This window comes from Penicillium hispanicum (assembly GCF_028827665.1).
Source record: "Penicillium hispanicum strain IBT 35686 chromosome Unknown utg000003l_segment0_segment0, whole genome shotgun sequence".
NCBI classification, from domain to species: Eukaryota; Fungi; Ascomycota; class Eurotiomycetes; order Eurotiales; family Aspergillaceae; genus Penicillium; species Penicillium hispanicum.
In genome coordinates, this window is record NW_026623195.1 from 3,038,713 (window position 1) to 3,058,240 (window position 19,528).

The window sequence follows — 19,528 nt, forward strand, 5'->3', positions numbered from 1 at the left end:
GGGATGCAAGCTGGCAAGGAGACATGCTATAGGAAATACGCCACAGGTATAGACCGGAAATGCGAGAAATGATGAGGCCCATCGCAAGCCAGAACAGAACGCACGCAATAAAGGAGAACAAAACAAAACAAATGCGAACAGAAACCCCATTGCCGAGGTTCAGCGAATCTAGATGGATCCAGACTCCGGCGGGTGCTCGGACTGGGTGATCTCATCTGAGTTGCCATCCCTCTCACCCTCCTCTGCGGGTGCAGCACCCCCTGGTGATTCTGCACCCCTGTCTGCGCTGGCTGGTGCAGCTTCGTCTGCCTCCGCCGAGGTCTCGCCATCAGGCTTACCTTCTGATGCAGCTGCACTGGCTGCGGCGGCTTCAGCCTCTTGTCTCTCCATCTCAGCGTTGCGAGCCTGCTGTCTGTCCCAAACCTCCTTTCGAATGCGATCATCCTTGGCACTGCGGAGTCGCTCTGTTTCTTCCACGCCACCGCTTTTCTTGAGCTTGCCCTCCTGGACAAAAGCGCCAAGTTCCTTCTGGAAGAGATCACCCCGCCGAGTTTCCAGCTCCTTCTTGCGGGCCTTTTCGGCTCGTTCAATGGCTTCCAAGCGGCTTTCATGGTTAGGCTGCAAGGCACGAACCTCGCCCAGAACATCGTCCTTGGCCTTCATCGGATCAACAGTTGGATCGATGCCAAGAGTCCTTGACGTAGCTCGCAGGGTGACACCGCCGTTGGCCTTCTCCATGGCTTGTTCCTTCGTTGCTTGCTCCACCAAAGCAAAGGTCTGGGCGGCTTTTTCGAGATCGTCTTGCAGATCAGCCGCGAGGTCCTCTTGCATGGTGAGCTGGTCTCTCTCTTCACAGACCAACTGCAACTGTTTCTCCCAGATCTTCGTCCAAACGGGCTTCTCGCGACCCAAGAAGTCTTGCATCTTCTTGATCTCCTTCATCACGTTGCTAATGTCGCGACTGACACCCTCCAATTGTCTTGGCAGGGGTCGGACGCCTCGTGTCACCACATCCTTCCGGAGATCCTCGACCAGATCTTGGAGGTCGTCCACACGAGCCACCAGACGCTCTGATTCATCCGCAAGATCCTTCTTACCAGTGTTGACGCGGGCACGACCGGCATCGCCTTCATACGTCGGAATAGCGACATCCTCAGCAGCTGTCTTGACCTGGCTTGCCTTCGCCCGGACCGCACTCATTGAGCTGGCCACATCGGAGGTAAAGTTGGAGTAAGTTTGCCGGAGAACGGCGAGATCGCGGCGGAGACTCTGGAGCTCGGCGATCTGGCTGCCACCTCCCGAGGAGGTGGCCTTTGGATAGCTACTAACACTAGCTGTGCTGATGGTAGATGCGGGAGGAGAGGCGGCCAGGCGAGCCATCTCTTTGGAAGCTTCGAGTTGGCGGTCTGACACACGTTGGATGGCTGTGCCTTGTCCTGCAAGTGCTTCTTTCACTCCCTCTACGAGAGATCGAACACCGCCGAAGCTGTCATCGAAGTGCTTTTTGACTTCATCCAGAGTATCAACATTCAACACGAGGACTGATCGATCCTTGACATCGTTGAGGTCTTCCAGTTCGTGGCGGATGCCGGAGATAGAGTCTTGGATGTAAATCTCAGGCAGGTCGACACCGTTGTTATGAGTATTCCAGGCAAACTTCTCAATAAAAGCCAACTGAAGTCGCCCGATTGTAAGATCGGCGATGCCATCTGGCAGGACATACTTCTTGATCTTGCTTTTGTATTGCAGGAAAAGGGTCAGCTCTTTACCCGGAGAGGGCTGCTCTCCAGTGTATTGAGGAATAGGGGGAGGGGTTGCCACATCCGATGGGCCAAACTGTTTGTTCTTTGGCGTCTCAGGAGTTGCCTCCGCGCCAGGGGTAATGGTTTTCTCTGGGTCGAAGGCATCATCAAGAGCAGGCGGCTTGGGTGGTTGTGGGAAGATCGGTGTTGGCACTGCCGTTGCTGGCTCTTCCACAATATCTTTCCCTGGAACAGCAGACGGCCGTGAGGGGGGCTGAGGGACACCATTCTCCCGTGGTTGCACAGCCGGTTCTGGAGATGGCTGGCGGCGTTCCTCTTCCACCGGCCGAGGAATGTTGGCCGCCGCCTGGGCTTGTCCACCTTTGGCAACCTCTTGGGGGCGATGAGAGGATCGTTGTCGAGATGGAACATACGAACCTCGAAGGCGAACAGCACTGAGGGATTCGCGGACATCTCGGGCCCGGTTAGGAATAGGGGAGTTCTGAGAGGGGAGAACGGGCACCCCATTTGTTGAAGTACCCAGGTGTTTTTGGATTTGGTAGGCAGAAAACCGACGCGATGCACGCCGCTCAAGCTCGCCACTTCTTTGTAGAGCGCCAAGCGCATCATCCTGCCGTGGAAGGGGCGGTGGGGCAGGGAAGTCTGGAGGGGCAGAGGGTGGAGTGGACTGGGAGATGGAAATATTGTCCTGAGAAGGCTGCGTGAGGAGCTGTTGTGTTTCTCGTCTCGACGCCTCCCGCTCCGCGTAACTGGTGCCGCGGTTGTCCGATGGTGCCGGTGATGTACGATGGGCCGCCTGAGTGTCCTCCAGAGACCCGTTACTCCCGTATCGTCGCGTGGACCTCTTGGGCGATTGCACCGTCGACTGTGGCATCGTAGAAGCCGCCGCTTCATCATACAGCTGCCCGATTGCGGTTTGGTTGCTGGAAAGGCTCCCGGCGCTCGCTTGTCTTCCGGGTAGACCGCGTCCTTCCTCTCGTTGCTGCCGTGACCGCAGACGGGCTTGCTTCTTCTTCAACCCGTGCAGTAGATTGATGATTATATCGCGAATCTGGGGGAGATATCGGTCGAGACTCTGTGGTGATGCATCTTGGCTTAGGGTGTCTTCAAGGATTGTGCGGAGAATGTCTGGGACAGGGCCCAGATCGGAGGTCTCGACGCCGATGGCATTAAAAGCCCGGCAGGCCAGGTTAAACTCATAGCCCAGGCGCACGTAGACATCGGATACGTCCGTTTCCGAGGCTTGTTTTCGAGACCACTGAGTCAACGTTTCCAAGAGTTGCTTCGTCGCGACGAGGAGGTGTGTCACGCTCTTCTCGATCTGGGAAATCTGTTTATCGGGCTACAGATGCGCTGGGTTAGCGACCTTGGTTCTACCGAAACAGTGAGAGGGATTCAAGGGCGGAGACGCCCACTCACCACACTTTTGGCCGATTGGGAGCGAGCCGAGGCGGAGGAGCTGCGACCAGAAGCAGAGGCCATGGAGTCGACGCTGCTGCCCGAGACCGGGGGACGGTGCGGAGAAGAGGCAGGTTCAGCAGAGAAGGACCTGGTGGGAACTGACGACTGCATGGTAAGCGAAGATGAGAGTCGGATTGCCAAGCAAACAGATGACGCCCAGCCTCCCGCACCACCTGGGATACGGCCTCGGAACGGGCCCTGGGTGGGCCCTGCAGTTCCCAGTGCGATAAATAACCTATATTTCGGTATTACCATGTCACCTGGCGCTGGCCCTCACATGTGACTCGACGCTGACTATTGACCCTTATTTAACTATTGCCTCGACACATCACGCCTAGCGATGGCATTCTCTGGCAGTTCATCGTCCATCACCCCTTCCCTGACCATCGAAGTACTCCAACTCGGCGAGGATCTCCCACCCTCATCCCTCTTGGATACACGAAGGGATTAGAGGTGACTCCGTCAGGATCTCCCCGCCTTCGATAAGGGCCTCCCTAGTGGTGAACCTGACGCCATTGGGCTTCACCGTCACGGGCGGCTCGCCGAGCTCCCATCTTGGGATTGTTGGACCAGTGATGCATGTTGAGTCGATGGAGCCAATCACAACCGGAGAAGATAACGACTCGTAATTTAGTACATAGAATTGAACACGCAGCAGAGAAAAAGAAAACAACGGCGACATAGGACGTGTCAAGGCGGTGGTCCTTTACGGGCGTCATGATTGCTGTTGATTCGGTGGTTTTATGCGAACCTGGAGCACAATAAGAAGCAATACAAAGAACAGACTCCATCTATCAATCATCACCCCTATTTAGAACCAAGGGAATACTGTGGTTGATAGAAAATGCCATAGAAACAACACCCATCGGCTCAACCATGACGCAGTCGCAAAGACCGGCATCATTGTGCTTTCATGTACGATGTACGATACACGCGTTGGCATCCCGACTGGTGCAGGGTTGGAAGAGCACCCCAACAAGAATGAGCCGTAGTCGAATGGACAAGGCAACGGCAATCACCCGGACCAGGAAGAATTCCCAATCCCCAATCCCGAAATCGTAGAGGATCTCAACCACCAGGGTGAATCCACCCTTGGATCAATGCTGAGGATAGTGATCGATCGTTCCATCGCATCGATTTCCCTGGTTCTGCAGACCCAAAGCTGTCAAGCTGGGAAAGTCAGCGTCGCACCGGGATACCGTACCATTACACCTCCAATCACCCCCCGTGACTTTCCCCAGCATCTTTCAACTTCCTCCTTCCTCTCCTCTCATCCCTTCTCTACAAATACCATCTCCCGGTGTGTTGTGTGAGTGGTTGCTGACAACTCCCCCGCCCTCCTTGCCCTCCTACCCGCGTCCCGTTTGTGCAGGCGGTGTGTGGGTATTGTGGCTCCCCTACCTCACCCTCGCGGCTTTCCGCCGTGCGAAGTTCCACGACGCAAGTCTGCCCTGACTTGACACCCGAGTCAATCAATGGCTTCCACCCTCAACTCTGCTCCGGTGGCCAACAGCTCGTCGAGCAATGTTGCCAACCCTGCCCAGAACTCTGGCAGGCCCTCGCTGAGATCCAGTGCCAGCACCAAGGGGGACGGTCGCCGACAGTCCGGTAGCCCTGTGGACGGTGGTCAGCGGTATGTCCTCTACCTCCACTCTCCACTCCCCTCCTCGACTTCCGATCTCTCCACAATCAGATGCAGTCGCTTTGGCCATGGGAGGTCTGGATGATTTGCAAGGCGGTTTTCGTCCGGCTCCCTCAATCTGTCCTCGGCCAATGTTGGCGGTGCACGTGCCCTCTGGCTGGCGAGCTTGCTTCCAGGCTGGCTTGCGATTGTGTGCCACTGCGAACCAATTGTCGGGTGGTCGGATTCGATGGCAGTCGTCCTTCGTCGTGTACTCCTTCCGTGATTGTCGGTCGCACCCACTGACCCAAGCATGTTTTACCACATAGGCGCACAAACTCCCACAAGGCCTGGACCCAAGGGACCAACCCCATCACGCAGCGCTCCTCTTACTCGTCGTCCAACGGAAACATGGCCCAGAGACAGTCGGGGCCCCCCAGGCCCGGCCAAAAGGAGTCGAATACTCCTGATCATCATGCCCACGATCGCCTTGTCTTTCTGTTCGCCAGCTTCATTGTAAGCCGTCTTCGCTCGCCCTCGTTTGAGGCATCTCACTGACATGTGTATTGTCAGGGCCTACACGCTGTTATTACCACCAAGAGTGGAGAGAAGTTTAGCGGCATCTTCTCTTCTTCGACCTTGGAGACCAGCGATTCGTCGTTTCTTCTGAAGATGGTGCAGCGGGCTTCTCAGGAAAATCAGCCCAAGACCAATGGCGTTAGTGATGTCGGTAGTCCATATCTTGGAACCGCACCAGAGCATATTATAGCCTTTGACGTCAAGGACGTGACCGATATTGCGGTGCCAAATGTTTCTCCAGCCGAAGTGTCAGTCAAGGAGTCAAATGGTATGAAATAACCTGCGCATTACCGATAGCCATGGGAATATCCTAACAATGCTATTGAATAGGAACCGCTGGTTTCCGAACAGACAGTGACATCTCTGGGAACCTGGCCATGCGAGAGCGCACTCTACAGCGCTGGGAACCCGAGAATGACGTTGATCTTGCCCTGGAAAGCTCGACTGGTGATACGAAGGGCTGGGATCAGTTTGAGGCAAACGAGCGTCTCTTCGGTGCTAAGACCAATTACGATGAGAATCTGTATACAACTCGCATCGATCGTTCGGACCCTTCATACCGCCAGAAGCAGGTGGAGGCGGCGCGGATCGCGCGCGAGATTGAAGGTTCCGATGTGGACAACCCCCACATGCGGGAGGAGAGAGGTCTGGTAGCCCCAGACACCGGTGATCAAGACGAAGAAGACAAGTACAGTGGCGTTCGCCGCGAGAACAAGGCTTTCCCGCCTCTTGTATCTGGGCAATCCAACAAGTATACACCTCCGGCACGCAGACAAGCCGCTGCGCCGCCTGCTACAACGGGCAAGCAGCCCTCGGCTGCTCCCACCCCTACGGTCTCTCAGCCCCCGGCTAAGGAAGCTACCCCGGCCGAGAACCCCCAAACGACTGCTTCTTCCAATGACAGCACCGAAGTTGAGCAAAAGACAGCTGCAGGGACAGCTGCTGCGGCTCCTATTTCGAAGCGTCCTGGTCCTGACAATGCCACAGCGAATGTTGAGACCGAAGTCCTGGATCATTTCCGTCAGTTCGCAAACAGCGAGAAATTGAAGATGCAGGAACGCCGTCGCAACCAGGCCTCGTATGATCGGACTATTAAGTTGAATGAGTTGATGAAATTCTCAAAGAACTTCAAACTCTCAACCCCCGTTCCTAAGGATTTGGTGCCCATTCTGGCAAAAGACCCTCACAAGCAAGAGGCGATCATCCAGCGAGCCCACTCCAACGATGACAAGCCCCCGGGAAAGAATACCCCCCCAGCCCCGGAGCAGAAGGGCGCCCCTCGTCCCACTGGGCCCGCCGGTGTGGTGCCTCCGGTCGCACCTTCTGATCGTCAGAATTATTCTCGTGGCCGCCAAGGTTATCTTCCTACCGGGCCCCTCGCAGGACCAAATGGTCGTTTCCCCCAGCAGCCAATGCAGCCCGGTCGTCCCGGCACTGGTATGCTTGGTCACCGCCTAACAGACAATCTTCAGCAACGAAAGGGTGCTGGTATGGGGCCTATTCCTGCCCCGTTGCCTATTCAGGATGCCCGTGGGCCCCCGACTGGCCCGGTCAGTGAGCAGCCCCGAGTGACGAGCCCTGTGAAGGCCCAGACTCCGGCCTCGGCCGCTGCATCCAAGTTCAACGTTCGCGCGATGGAGTTTAAACCCAACCCTGCAGCAAGCACTTTTACTCCTGGTGGTGCTAGCGCGACCGCAGCCAGCCCGCGTTCTTTCTCACGCAACCGCTCTGTTTCACGCGCAACCACCCCATCTGCTTTCTTCGGTAACCGAAAGCCACAGCCCATCGCCGAGAGGCCATCTATTGATGATCAGTTCAATCCCATCAAGCGCATGAAGAAGGAGGGTGCGGAAGCAACCGACAAGCCGTACTCCTTTAATGGAGGAATCCCTCCTCCCTACAAGACGCTGCCAACCTGGGATGCTCCCGCGGGCAATGAAGAAAAGACATACGACCAGATGTTCAAGCAGCCAGGCGGTGTGCCGTCAGTCCTGCCGCAAGGTCGATCCGCATCTAACAACCCCCATCTCCCTCAACAACACCAAGTGCCATTCCAAGTCCAGCAAGGCAACACGGGTATGCCGTCTTCCACTGGCCCCCCCAATGGACCACATCTTCATCAAGGCCCGCATGGCCCCGCTCATTCCCATGTTGATGACCATCATCGGATGCAGTTCTCTGCATCCTCGCCGCACGTTTTCCCATCTCCTCGCTTGCAACAAACCCATATCGGATACCCATCCCCTATGGCACCGCATGCCCAGCTCGCGTTCGGGCAACCGATGCCGCAATTTTACGGAGGGCCGCAGCCTGGTCCCATGAGGCCTTATCAGGCTGGTCCTCAGTTCATGAACCCGCAAGCTGCCATGGGAGCTCCCATGATGGTGCAGCAGCCTTCCAACGGTCCTTATATGAGTGTCGCTCAGGGAATCTCCCCTTATACCCCTCAGATGCAGATGTATTCCCCTTCACCGGGCCATGTCTATCCTCAAAATGGTCCCCCGCCACAGCCACATAGCGGGTACCCAAGTCCAAGTCGCGGTGCTCCGATGATGATGCATCAGAACTCCCAGTCTGGCCAACCTCCGCAGCCCATGATGTTCATGACTCCTGGGCAGCCCGCCCAGGCTGGATACGTCGCCCAGCAACCGGGACACAGTGAGTAGTCATCCTCGTTGTTCCATACCATTACTCTTCGCTCACGAATTCATCCAGTGCCCCACGGCCGCGGTGGTTATCCGCAACAGCAGCCTCATTTTTCTTCCAGTCCACACCAGGTGCATCATTTCCCGCCCAACCAACATCGCGCGCCCAGCAACAGCTACAATCAAGTGCCCCAGGCACCTCCTCAAATGCAGAACAATGCCCCCGCCAACACAGGGGCCAACTCACATGCCGCTGAGGCTACAGACGAAGCGAAATGAATCGCATAACCGATTATGAAGCCTCTGGGCGGCTACTGTGTCTCGCTGTCCATGATCTCTATTCTGCTACACCATGGCTGAACAATCAGCCTTCTGCATTGCCGGCAGCCTCACTTGTCAGATCCTGAGGTGGAGCATGTGTCTCGGCCTTCGGTCTCCCCGCCCATCTTGGTGCCCACGCCGGGCATCAGTCCACGCCGTACAGATCACTGCGAGGCTTGGCAGGTCTGTCTATCCTTGCAGCAATAACGTCGGGACATTTTGCTCACGCGTGCTCCAGATTTAGCAATGGACCTGCTTAATGTGTCTATTTATCTTTACGGATAGGCAGTCCAGTGGTTTACATACTGTTCAATTTCCCTGCCACTGCCTCCTGACGTCTGAAGTACCCCAAGTAAACAACGCATCTCCGGACCTTCGGAAAGCTCACCATCAGCTGCCAACGATGATCAATTTGACATTTCCATGTCTAATGGCGGTTTTCTGTCGGGGTTTTCATCTACTTCCGGTTTTCTACGGTTTTTTTTTCTCTCCTTTCTTTCTCTGCTTACTCTTGAGCGTGTTTGTGGTTGCCCCCGGAGAGACCCTCTGGGGGCTTAGTGCGTTGTTCGGCTAAAACTCACCGGGGTCGCGATGAGTCACCTTTCAGCGGTAGATAGGAACTAAGGATGGTGGATGGATACCGAGTCAGCTGGTGAGTGAGGCGGGAAGGTCAAACAGGTATGGTGGATGAGAGGTGGCTTGAGATATGAGTGGTTGCTAGCGCTCCCGCGGGATGCCAATGGAATGATAAGGTTATATCAACGTGCTTATTAAATACTGTAATCTGGGTATGGAGTATAGATGCACCAAATCCAGTAGATAGACATCGGGCTCTCATCATCCATTGCTTGCTAGTTATTGCCACCATGATCTGGGACACGAGATGGGTAACCTGTTCCTTCATACTGAACCAACTTGCCGAAAAAGAGAGGGTACAAAAAAGGAAGAAAAGAAAAGAGGCAAACGAACAAACAAATCTCCTCAGGTCTTTTCAGTTTCTTTTTTGGTCGTCATTCGACCCAGACCATCCACCACCACCACCCTATCACCGCGGTGCTTCAACCCTACCGCCACCGCAGCAGCACCGAATCTCCACACCAATCTCAACAGACACTTCAGATAGGTTGACGCAAACGCTGCGAATCGAACCCCTCCATACCAGCACCCCCATCGCTCACTCTCCTCTCCCCTGCTCCCACACTCGGCCCCTGCCTCATCCACGACGCACCTTTCTCTTCGCGCAGTTGACAAGAGAGCGCATGGGAAATGTGGTATATCTCCACGGAGACCCGTACTCTATCGACCGTTGCCATTGGTTCCAACTGGTCCTCATGGATGCAAAGCGAACCCAGGAACCCCAGATGACGGCCGGGCAACCCCGCCTCGCGCCGCGAACTCGCGTTCACGCCACGGAGGTGTAAGGGCTGCGTTGTTGTACACATGGAGTACACCCAAGACCCCACTACAGCGCCCCCACAGAGGCAGTTGTAGCGCGCAGACGTGCGCAGCCGTGGGTCTTCCGGCTCGGGCCCTTTTTGCCTTTTCTAGCCATGTGTCTGCGTAAATGCGAAGAGAGAAGGTGTGGCGTGAGGGCCAGGGTGCTCGACTGGATCTACCATGTTGCGACTGGCACAGCAGGGTAGCAGGCCGTAGCTACCGAGAGCGATCTGCAGGAGAGAAGGGACAAGAGTGTTGGAATGCTCGGTCCTGGCGGAAGCGAAGTATTCTGCCTTGACGGTGTTTGCAGGAAACCCAGTACTACTGTCGTCTGGTAGCTGGGAGAGTACCTTCGATGAAATTGGAGCGGGTAGAGGAAGTAAAGATGAGTCGGGGCTTTGCTCGTCTGACCTTTTACCAGATTCACATCATTGGAGACGCGACGGGGTCGCTGGAAACGGAGTTCAAGGGGAATAACTGACGTACATGGATGGATCGGAGTCTGTAGGTGAACAGGATGCTGTTAGGGTTGAGTATCGCTTAGTTAGTACCGAGGAATTCAGAAGTGCGCCATCATAGAGCCATCATGTAGGACGGTGCAGAATGTTGAAAGTGGGAGAGTCGAAAAGAGGGAGTCGAAGTTGGAGTGCGGAACCAAATAAACGCGGTGGATCCTGCGCCTGAGGCCAGCTCAGCCCGCCCTGCTCTCCGATAAGGCGGGGCCAAGTTCACGTCGCGAAATACAGGTCGATCCCTCCTGACTGTCGCATTCCCTGTCGCCTGCCGTGTTCGAGACGCTCGCGATTTCTATCACCCCCACCGGTCTCCAGCCGCCCGGATCACCACTTTCTTTGGGCCATTGGCCACTTCCAAGCCCAGTCTCGGGCATCCAAACAAGCCCCAAGAGGCCAGCGCAGCGCTTCGCCATGGACTTCCTCAAGTCGGCTGTCGCCTCTGCGATCGCCAAGGGTTCATCGTTTCCGTTTTCCCTGGGTGAAAGAGTGGATATTGGTGACTCGATCTGGGCTCTTCACAACGGTACGAAGCGGGTAGGGTGGTTTCCAGATTTCTATTGCGGTGTGGGGGACGCTGGTAGCTGACGGGACTTTCTTCTGTTATATAGGAGGATGGCTCTGCGTGCAGTGTCTTTGCCTTTGACATTGCGGCCAACAAGTCGCGTCTCCCGCTTGCGAAGAATGCGGTTCGGAAGTCGAGGACGTTGCGGCATCCCGGCGTGATCAAGGTTCTCGACACGATTGAGGTATGCCGCCACCCTGGGTCTTGGTGTTTAAAATGGGATTTTTGGGCATGGTTATTTGAGATGGAGATGGCTGACGTGTCAACAGACCGAGTCGAACCTCTATATCGTGACTGAACGGGTTGCTCCTCTCTCGTGGCAGGTGAAGCGGCGTAGTTTGAACGAGGAGACTGCGAAATGGGGACTATACACAGTTTCGGTAAGAAAACCCCTCCAGGGCATTTTTTTTTTCAGGAGATACTGAATCAGGTCGGGCTAGTCTACCCTCAGGTTTATCAATGAAGATGCATCCTCCGTTCATGGTGCCGTGCGCGCGTCCTCGGTCTACACGAGTGAGAGTGGCGAGTGGAAACTGGGAGGATTTGATATTCTGAGCTCGATGAAGGAGGACGATGCTATAATCTATGTGAGTACAGACAAGCAGCCGTAACAACCCGATATATGATCAAATACTAATCGGGCACAGACATACGGAACCCTTGTCCCAGATGCCGCGCGATACACACCCCCAGAAGTTGTCAAAGGTGGCTGGGAAGTTATCAAGCGACACCCTTTGGCAGCGGTAGACGCCTATGGACTAGGTGTTCTGATCTTTGAGGTATTTAATGGCCAATTTGCGGGGGCCGAACAAGTGGGCAAGACAACAAACGTCCCTCCAAGCATGCAGCAGAGCTATAAGAGGCTATGTACTGCAAACCCTAAGCTGCGACTGAGCCCTGCGCATTTTGTTGAGCAAGGGAAGAAGCACGGGGGGTTCTTCCAGACCTCGCTGATCCGTCTGACGGAGGATATAGAGAGCTTGGGTCTCAAGAGTGATGCTGAGCGTGAGGAGTTTATCAAGTATGTTTCCTTTCATTTACACAGTCGTTTTGTTTGCTTATCCGATATGTCAACAGTGAGCTTGATGACCTATCTGAAGACTTTCCTGAAGACTTCTTCAAGATGAAAGTTCTCCCTGAGCTATTAAAATCTGTTGAATTTGGGGGTGGTGGACCGAAGGTTCTCGGTGCTACCTTGAAGATTGGATCCAAGCTGTCTGCCGACGAGTTCAATGCCAAATTGACACCTGTAGTGGTGCGCTTGTTTGGCAATCCTGACCGAGCACTGCGTGTTTGTCTATTGGAAAACTTACCGCTGATGATCGACAATCTTCCCCAGAAGGTTGTCAACGACAAGATCTTCCCCCAGATGGTGAGTGTCCTTCAATCACGTTATGAGCGGAACTAATTTTCTTTAGACTTCTGGATTCACCGATGTTGCACCTGTTGTCCGGGAACAGACTGTCAAGGCTGTCTTGTCGGTCATCAACAAGTTGAGCGACAGAGTTGTAAACGGAGAATTGCTGAAATTCCTGGCCCGCACGGCCAATGACGAACAACCTGGTATCCGTACCAACACTACCATCTGTCTTGGTCGCATCGCTAAGAATCTGGGGCAGAGTGTCAGTCCTCACTTCAAATGAGTGTTGCACCAGTATGCTTACTTCTCTACAGACTCGATCCAAGGTGCTCATTGCTGCATTCACCAGATCTATCCGGGATCCATTCCCTCATGCCCGAATGGCCGGGTTGCTTGCGCTGTCCGCTACAATCGGTGTATTCACTGAAGATGACTGCGCAGCTAAGATCCTCCCTGCTATTTGTCCAGGGCTTTTGGATAAGGAGAAGTGCGTTCTATTCTACATTTACTACCTAGGTACTTGGCCATTCACATTACTAATCCTTCTTTAGGCTTGTGCGAGATCAGGCAAATAAAACACTCGATCTGTACATCCAGCGTGTACGGAAATTCGGCAACACCATGGCGGACACGGTACTCCCACCCACAGCTCCCGCTGAGCCCAACAAATCCGAAGCCCGCATCGGTGCATCAAACGATAAGTCATGGACCGGATGGGCTATCTCCTCATTCACCAATAAGCTCGCGGCTGCCGATGGCACGATTGAGCCAGCACCCGCTGGCAAATCGGCCGAAGTAGACACTTCCCGTCCAGCATCAGTCCCGCCCACCCAGTCCATGCCCTCCACACAATCCGATCTTCGAAAAGTACTTAGTCCCGCAACTCAGCCACTGGGTCGATCACTATCAGACCGCCCAGCCACAATACCTATGGCACAAGAAGAGCCTCAACATGAAGAAGGCGACGACGTCTTCGACGCCTGGGGCGCAATGGATGACGACGAGAACGACGTCGACCCGTTCACCGCGGCCGTCGCTTCTCCAAAGCCCACGTCACCAGACTCGGGTGCAAATAAGCCCGCCCCTATATCGTTCGACGATGGCGGCGAACCCGATTTTGCTGGATGGCTCGCCGCCAAGAACCAGGCGAAGACGAAGAAACCCTTGCCCAAGGGGCTGGGCAAGGCAGCGTCGACTAACACCGTGCCCACCAGAACTACGCCCAAACCTCGAGTTGTGGCTGCACCTGCCAAAAAGATCGATACTAAGCCCAAAGACGAGGGCGAGGATGATGGCTGGGGTGATGCGTGGGATTGAGACTTTGCAAGTTGTGTCTCGGTTGTTGATTACGCGTGGACTTTGTACATACGATATTGCGTGTGGGGATTTTGTGGAGTTGGTGAGGAAGTATGGGTCACCACTCAGCCTATTTAAGTAACTACCAACCTGGGTAAATAATTCCGTCACAAGATTTACCGGCCACGCTGCGCGCGCGGCCCGTGATGAGTCGAATTCGAAGTAAAGGGGTTCGAGGGATGTAGCCGGGCTCTCAGCTGTGCAGTATAATACTAGAATCGCCTGATTTAATGCGCTCTCTTCGAATCTCTTCTGTCAAATTCGATTCTTTATTCCAGTATACTTAGGAATTAATGGGACTTCTCCAATTCTTTGTCTTAGCTTAGGTAGGAAGTCAGTTTACCCGTAGAGATATATATCCACTCCAAGTATCTTCTATCCTACCACACTATCTTCCTCTTTTTATATATTCCTACACCCCCTAGCTACCCTTATAGGTACATTCAGCACCATAATCTATTAACCTATGCGTACAGTCAATATGGGGTTTAGACTCAACTCAGCTGGAACAGGGGTGCTGGACGCCGCGGGACAGCCCTAAAGGTATGTTCCCTAGGACTATGCTATGCAAAGATTGGATAATTTCAAATCTGTAACCCCGGGTAGCGTGGAAGTCGAGCGTGGTCTTGGATTCGGCGGCAGGATATTCTCTTTTAGGGGATATGCGCAACTTTTAGCTGCCCACGCTCAGCTGTGACGCGGACTTGACTAGTCTTGGTGCCCTTGACTAGATATGGTATTCTATATGTTATCCTATTGATTCCAGCTCATGAATTCGTTCGGTTTAATGAGGTTGACTTAAAGGGAGTACAAATTGACGGGGGATTCCTGTATATACTTCCCCTTTCCCGCCATAGTTTATGTATTTTTTTTTTCTATGTTGTTCCGCCTGCTTGATAAACTACAATATTTTCAGTCGATGATAAACTGAAGCCTAGTATTATCTTGTGAATACACACCAAGTTTAAACTCACAATTATTATTATTGCAATCGTCGGGGGTACTGACCCGTGGGTCTGAAACCTTTGCAGTGATCCTTCCAGGGTTCCGGGGGGCTGGAAAATTACAAATCCCTCTGGGGCCAGGGCACGGCGACCTTTGACTAGGAAGACAGCTCGCAAGAACAAGACGGTTTTGGATATAGTTTACAAAAAGTGTTGGACGTGATTACCGGTCCTCCTGCCTCCATGTAGTAATCTCGACAGCAACTAGTTCAAAGCGTTCCCCAATTCCCGGCCCAACCACAGCGTATCGCATGCCTATCTAAGGGGGATCAGATGCCCTGCCCCCAGCTGGTTTCGGGATTCAGTTTCAAGACGCGGCCCCCGACCTTCGCCCCCCTCTGTATTGTATGATTCGAAGACGAATTACTAACATTTGTGTAGAGATACGGTTCCCAGCATTGAGTCCTCATGAAAATGAAAAAGCAAGATCCAGTGAACAGAGGCTATAATGAGTTATGTCCTTCAAGTCCTATTCCTTTAAATCCGTAAGGTAGGCCAATAGTTGGAAGGAAAGTCTTGGTCCAACTAAACAACCAGGAATATAAGAATAGACACTTAGCCTCCAGTGGAGCCCCTTTTCCTTATTTGACCCTGTTCACTTTCGGCTACCTGCGCATGCCATCATTGATTGGACTGCGATCTTCGCTTCGATAGGGGTTTCAGCATGGGGTCGAATCCTGGGGCACGGGATATCAGTATATAAGGGCTGGCTCCTTTGCTATTATCGCATACACAGAAATCCACACGACTACTCTCTCCAATACTTATCAAGATGCGTTTCTCTGCTCTTGCTACCCTGGCAACAGCCTTGCCGCTGGCGATGGCGATCAATTCATACTCCGGCTATGCGGACCACTGCTCTAATTGCCGCATCGATCCCGGCCTTCCCAAGCCCATGTTGAAGTGTGACTCTTGTACCTACAACACCACCATGCCCATTGAGGGCTGTCCAAAGCAATCGAATGGCGAGTATGAGTGCACTATTTCTTCGTCGGGCGGTAACATTGGTCCCAACATGGATCTCAACGCGTGCTTTATCAACCACGACAATGAAGTGAAATACCAATTCAAGTATGTTGCATCCACTCTCATGCTTTTCCCAAGCTTGGTTTGCTAAGACATGGACTTCGTGATAGGGGTGGTTTCGGTGCCAGCTGCCAGGAAATTAGCCTAGACGGCTCCACAATGAAGGTCACTTGCAACGGGGTTAAAAGCGAGGTCGATCTCAGTAAGAATCAATTGGTTTCTTGTTTCGAGGCTTTTGCTGACCTTTTCTAGACAAGTACGTTGGCTCCTACCTCGGCTTGAGCTGCTGGTAAATACGCAAATCTTGCCCTAAACGTCTTCTGCGGCGATCAGTCTACGCGCTCGCTCACAATAATCTTGCTGGGGACTCTCTGGGGACTTCCATTCTTTCTCGATTCCTTTTCATTTATCTCATGGGCACACCATTAAGACCTTGTATTTTTAACACGCCATAATATCACATCAGTGCGAGATTCCTCGGGGTCCTACTCTTTCCACGCAAAAGGGAGATAAGGCTCTTCCCATATCAATTTGATTAATCTCGAAAAAGCTTGTGTCTTGATCCTTTTGCATATTTCTCACCCTTTCACTGGAGATATGGTAATGCTTTCAGTAGATAGCGAGCCATCCATGACCACCAAACCAACTGCCCACCCCCCTATAATCCTCGTCTACCGCTACCAAGTCTATTCCTATAATATGGCCCTCAATCCTATAGCGATAGAAGAGCCTGCTAGATAATTCAATCTTGCAATTTGTTAGGACTGGCTCTGCGAGGCAGTCCGATGAGATGATAAAAGGATTAGAGTGAAGAAACCAATGACTCGATTCTGAGTGTAAACTAATCGCTGGCGTGCTATCTGTGTGTGCGCAGGGGTGTAAATCCCTGCGCGGTACGGCGGCCCATATAGACCATGGGTGCGTGCGGTACGCAGGACCATGGAGACCATGTGTGCGGTCCCTGCGAGGGCCGGGGTCGTAACACAATTATCCACTAAGATTCAACCATATCACGTGATGTGGATCGAGCATTGCCGGGCTTATCTTATCGACCTCCGCTTTTTAGGATCCCACCTCGGCGATCTTCCATTTCACTTGCCTCCGTCGGACGAGCAACGGGTCATCATTAAGCTTACTCAGTGAGATTGCAGTTCCACGGCCTGTGAGACTTGCGCCGTTGATCTTCCAGTTAGTGCCAAGCCTTGTGTGCTGACGGATCTTCAGTTAAAGTAATCTTGCTGCCTTCGAAACCCTCTTCGAGCCCGGCTAGCTTATGACAGCATGGCTGGTCCGCGTTGAACAGGCTGCCGGATACCTGTAATCTCAGTGCCTGCTATTATTTGGCCATTGCTCGACATTTTGACGCTTTCAGCGCGAGCAGCAGAATGGACCAGGAGGAGGCTCCGCCGCCTTACTCGGCCGTCGATCCATTGCTTGCGCCGGCAAATAATCGGAACGGCAACGCTTCCCAGGCTTCGATTCCTTTGCGCGCAAACAGCGCAGTGCCACAAGATGCTAGCAGTTCTAGAATCGCGGAACAAGGCATGGCGAGCTCGTCCACTGTCGTGCCAGCCCACTTTTCTTCTGCTGCGGCCTATTTTGAACAACGGCCGCCAACCTTCATCGACGAAAGCCGAGGCATTTTGCATCACCATATGACAATTTATCCCCGCAGCCAGGCAAAGGATTTTCCGCGGCGGCCCCGCTGCTGGGCTTCTCGGGTGGAGGAGATTGCCCAGCAAGATTGGGATACGTTCTTGCGGTATCTTTTCCCGCCGCATTTAGGCCTGGCTGCTGCCTCACAACATCTGCCCCGACAACTGCGAGCGGAAATTCAACGAGACCGAAAGGATCGTCCCCAGGAGTCAGATGAAGAGCGACGAGCGCGAATCGCGGCTGTGATTGATGAGTGGAATCAATGTTTCTTCGAGCTCCGCGCGGCTCGCATCGCTTTTGTGTATATCGGCGAACCGGACGCGGCACCCGCATCGGCCCTTTGTCCTCGATGCTATCCTGCTGCAACCAAGGCAACACAAGGTACTGGGACTCCGGTATCTATGGATGGACAGCCTACAATGCATCCGAATGCGCCCTCCCCGGTGGTGGGACAGCATGCCCCGTCCCCAACCTCTTGGCCACCCCCTCCGATGCCTCCTTTTGCCAACCCCCATTTACCCCCGATACCATACGGATCGCCGTGGGGAGTTCCAACGCCTCCACCGCCGGGTACTTCGCCAAATCAGCAACCACCTGGCTACTACCCCCCGCCACCTCCACCCCCTCCAGGTGTTCCCCCATGGCAGTGGAACAACTGGGCCTATTCGCAGCCCCAATATGGTAGCACAGGGACCTCCAAGGGTGGGGCATTTGGATGGATCTCTCACCTTACATCCCAAGCACAAAAGTATGGGGAGCGTTTTGCCGAGCAGGCGCAGCAGTATGGAGATCAGATCAGTGCACATGCTATGCACTATGGCCGGCAGGTGGAGGAGCAAGCACTTGCCCATGGGCGATGGATTGAAGAGCAAGCGAGACTTCATGGAAGGAAGCCGGGAGCGTACCCAGCTGTTTCATACCCTCCCCAGCCCACTTGGATGCCTCCGCAGAATGATGGTCAAATAACTGGAGTTGTGCAGACTGCCCCGACAACCACCGCCACTTCGACACCGGCGTATCACACGCAAACCCAGCCCACAGACCGAATTCAAACGGCGAACCAGAATCCAATTGGCACCAAAGAACCTTCCACGGAGAAGTCTCGGCGGACGTCCATCAGCTCTACGTCGTCCGAGTCTTCCCTCAGCTCTATTGACTCCCTGTCGACCACTTCTGATCTTAGCGCCTCCGACCTAGCAAACATTCGCTCCCAGTTGCAGTCGTTGAATGACCGCCATGACCGCACACTCCATGAGGCCGCCGTCGATCTCCGGCGGCAACTCGACGTTCTGCAGGAATCCCGTCGCGAAGCCAGAATGTACGGTCGTCGCGACTGGCGTCAGGGGTGGGGCAGGGGCAATCATGACCAACACCATGGCCACGCCCACCACAGACACGATCGTAACGACTGGGGTCGCTGGGAATCACCAGAACAACAACAGCGCCAATCTGCTGAGCGTCAAGCCCTGAAGGAAGAAATGCGGGCCACCAGGAAAGCCTTTAGAGAAGTGTCACGGCGCGCTCGGGATGAACAGCGTGACAAAACACGACGTCGAAACCGCCGGCGCCACGGACAGCCTGGTCGTCCTGGGGATCAGGACAAAGCATCGCTGGACGGACGTTTGAAGAATCTTACGGTTGACGACTCCGCTGCCACAGCTCGCACGCATGCCCAGACAACTCCTGCCGCGCGGGATGCTCAACCGCGAACACGGTTAACGCCTGTACAATCTGAGGTCAGCTCAGTGAATAGTGGCCCGGGAACGATGCATGCTCCCGCTGCCTTGCGGGCAAGCCCGCACGATCTCCCCGCTGATGCTCCCGATAGGAAGACTCGGCTCAAGGAGATGCTGAAACCACGCAATGCTAAGAAGCAGCAACAACAGCTACGCCAGCCGCGCTCACGTTCTGGTAATGAGTCCGCGTCCGCAGAAGGTGGCACCGAGCCTGGCAAGATTCTGCCGAAAAAGGACAAGGACTCTCAATCTTGAAGTGTGCTTTATCTCTGGTTGGGGACCTTGTTGCCAATTTGGTGCATGGCTCACAAAGCATACTTCCGCGTGGATGAGCTAGGATAAACGACGTTACGACTCAATGGAGACCAGGATGATGAGGCTTGCATGCATTTAATTCATGTACATCATGTACATTCATTTTTGAGATTGGCAGTTTATAGACCATCACAGGGCATTTCTATGTCGAAATCTAGAACACACATAGGC

The 19,528-nt window shown here is 53.9% G+C and overlaps 5 protein-coding genes across 5 annotated transcripts; 4 read left to right on the top strand and 1 right to left on the bottom strand.

The window, feature by feature from the left end:
- Nucleotides 1-168: 168 nt before the first annotated feature.
- On the bottom strand, nt 169-3,335 carry N7459_003578 (formin-mediated actin nucleation enhancer; the record flags this gene model as incomplete). Its single annotated transcript, XM_056942762.1, has 2 exons — nt 169-3,105; nt 3,183-3,335. The coding sequence occupies 2 exons, from the start codon at nt 3,333-3,335 to the stop codon at nt 169-171; spliced, it is 3,090 nt and encodes a 1,029-aa protein (XP_056802645.1).
- Nucleotides 3,336-4,699: 1,364 nt separating this feature from the next.
- N7459_003579 (putative PAB1 binding protein (Pbp1)) lies at nt 4,700-8,348 on the top strand (the record flags this gene model as incomplete). Its single annotated transcript, XM_056942763.1, has 5 exons — nt 4,700-4,857; nt 5,175-5,361; nt 5,419-5,692; nt 5,755-8,082; nt 8,140-8,348. The coding sequence occupies 5 exons, from the start codon at nt 4,700-4,702 to the stop codon at nt 8,346-8,348; spliced, it is 3,156 nt and encodes a 1,051-aa protein (XP_056802646.1).
- Nucleotides 8,349-10,753: 2,405 nt separating this feature from the next.
- N7459_003580 (COPI-interacting protein CEX1) lies at nt 10,754-13,581 on the top strand (the record flags this gene model as incomplete). The annotated part of the gene is made up of 9 exons (XM_056942764.1): nt 10,754-10,876; nt 10,951-11,088; nt 11,174-11,284; nt 11,345-11,491; nt 11,552-11,925; nt 11,982-12,276; nt 12,323-12,526; nt 12,579-12,751; nt 12,816-13,581. 9 exons carry the CDS (start codon nt 10,754-10,756, stop codon nt 13,579-13,581), a joined length of 2,331 nt encoding a protein of 776 aa, XP_056802647.1.
- Nucleotides 13,582-15,396: 1,815 nt separating this feature from the next.
- Nucleotides 15,397-15,943, top strand: N7459_003581 (uncharacterized protein; the record flags this gene model as incomplete). The annotated part of the gene is made up of 3 exons (XM_056942765.1): nt 15,397-15,695; nt 15,761-15,852; nt 15,903-15,943. The coding sequence occupies 3 exons, from the start codon at nt 15,397-15,399 to the stop codon at nt 15,941-15,943; spliced, it is 432 nt and encodes a 143-aa protein (XP_056802648.1).
- A 1,092-nt stretch (nt 15,944-17,035) lies between these two features.
- On the top strand, nt 17,036-19,297 carry N7459_003582 (uncharacterized protein; the record flags this gene model as incomplete). Its single annotated transcript, XM_056942766.1, has 1 exon — nt 17,036-19,297. The coding sequence occupies one exon, from the start codon at nt 17,036-17,038 to the stop codon at nt 19,295-19,297; it is 2,262 nt and encodes a 753-aa protein (XP_056802649.1).
- Between the last annotated feature and the right edge of the window lie 231 nt (nt 19,298-19,528).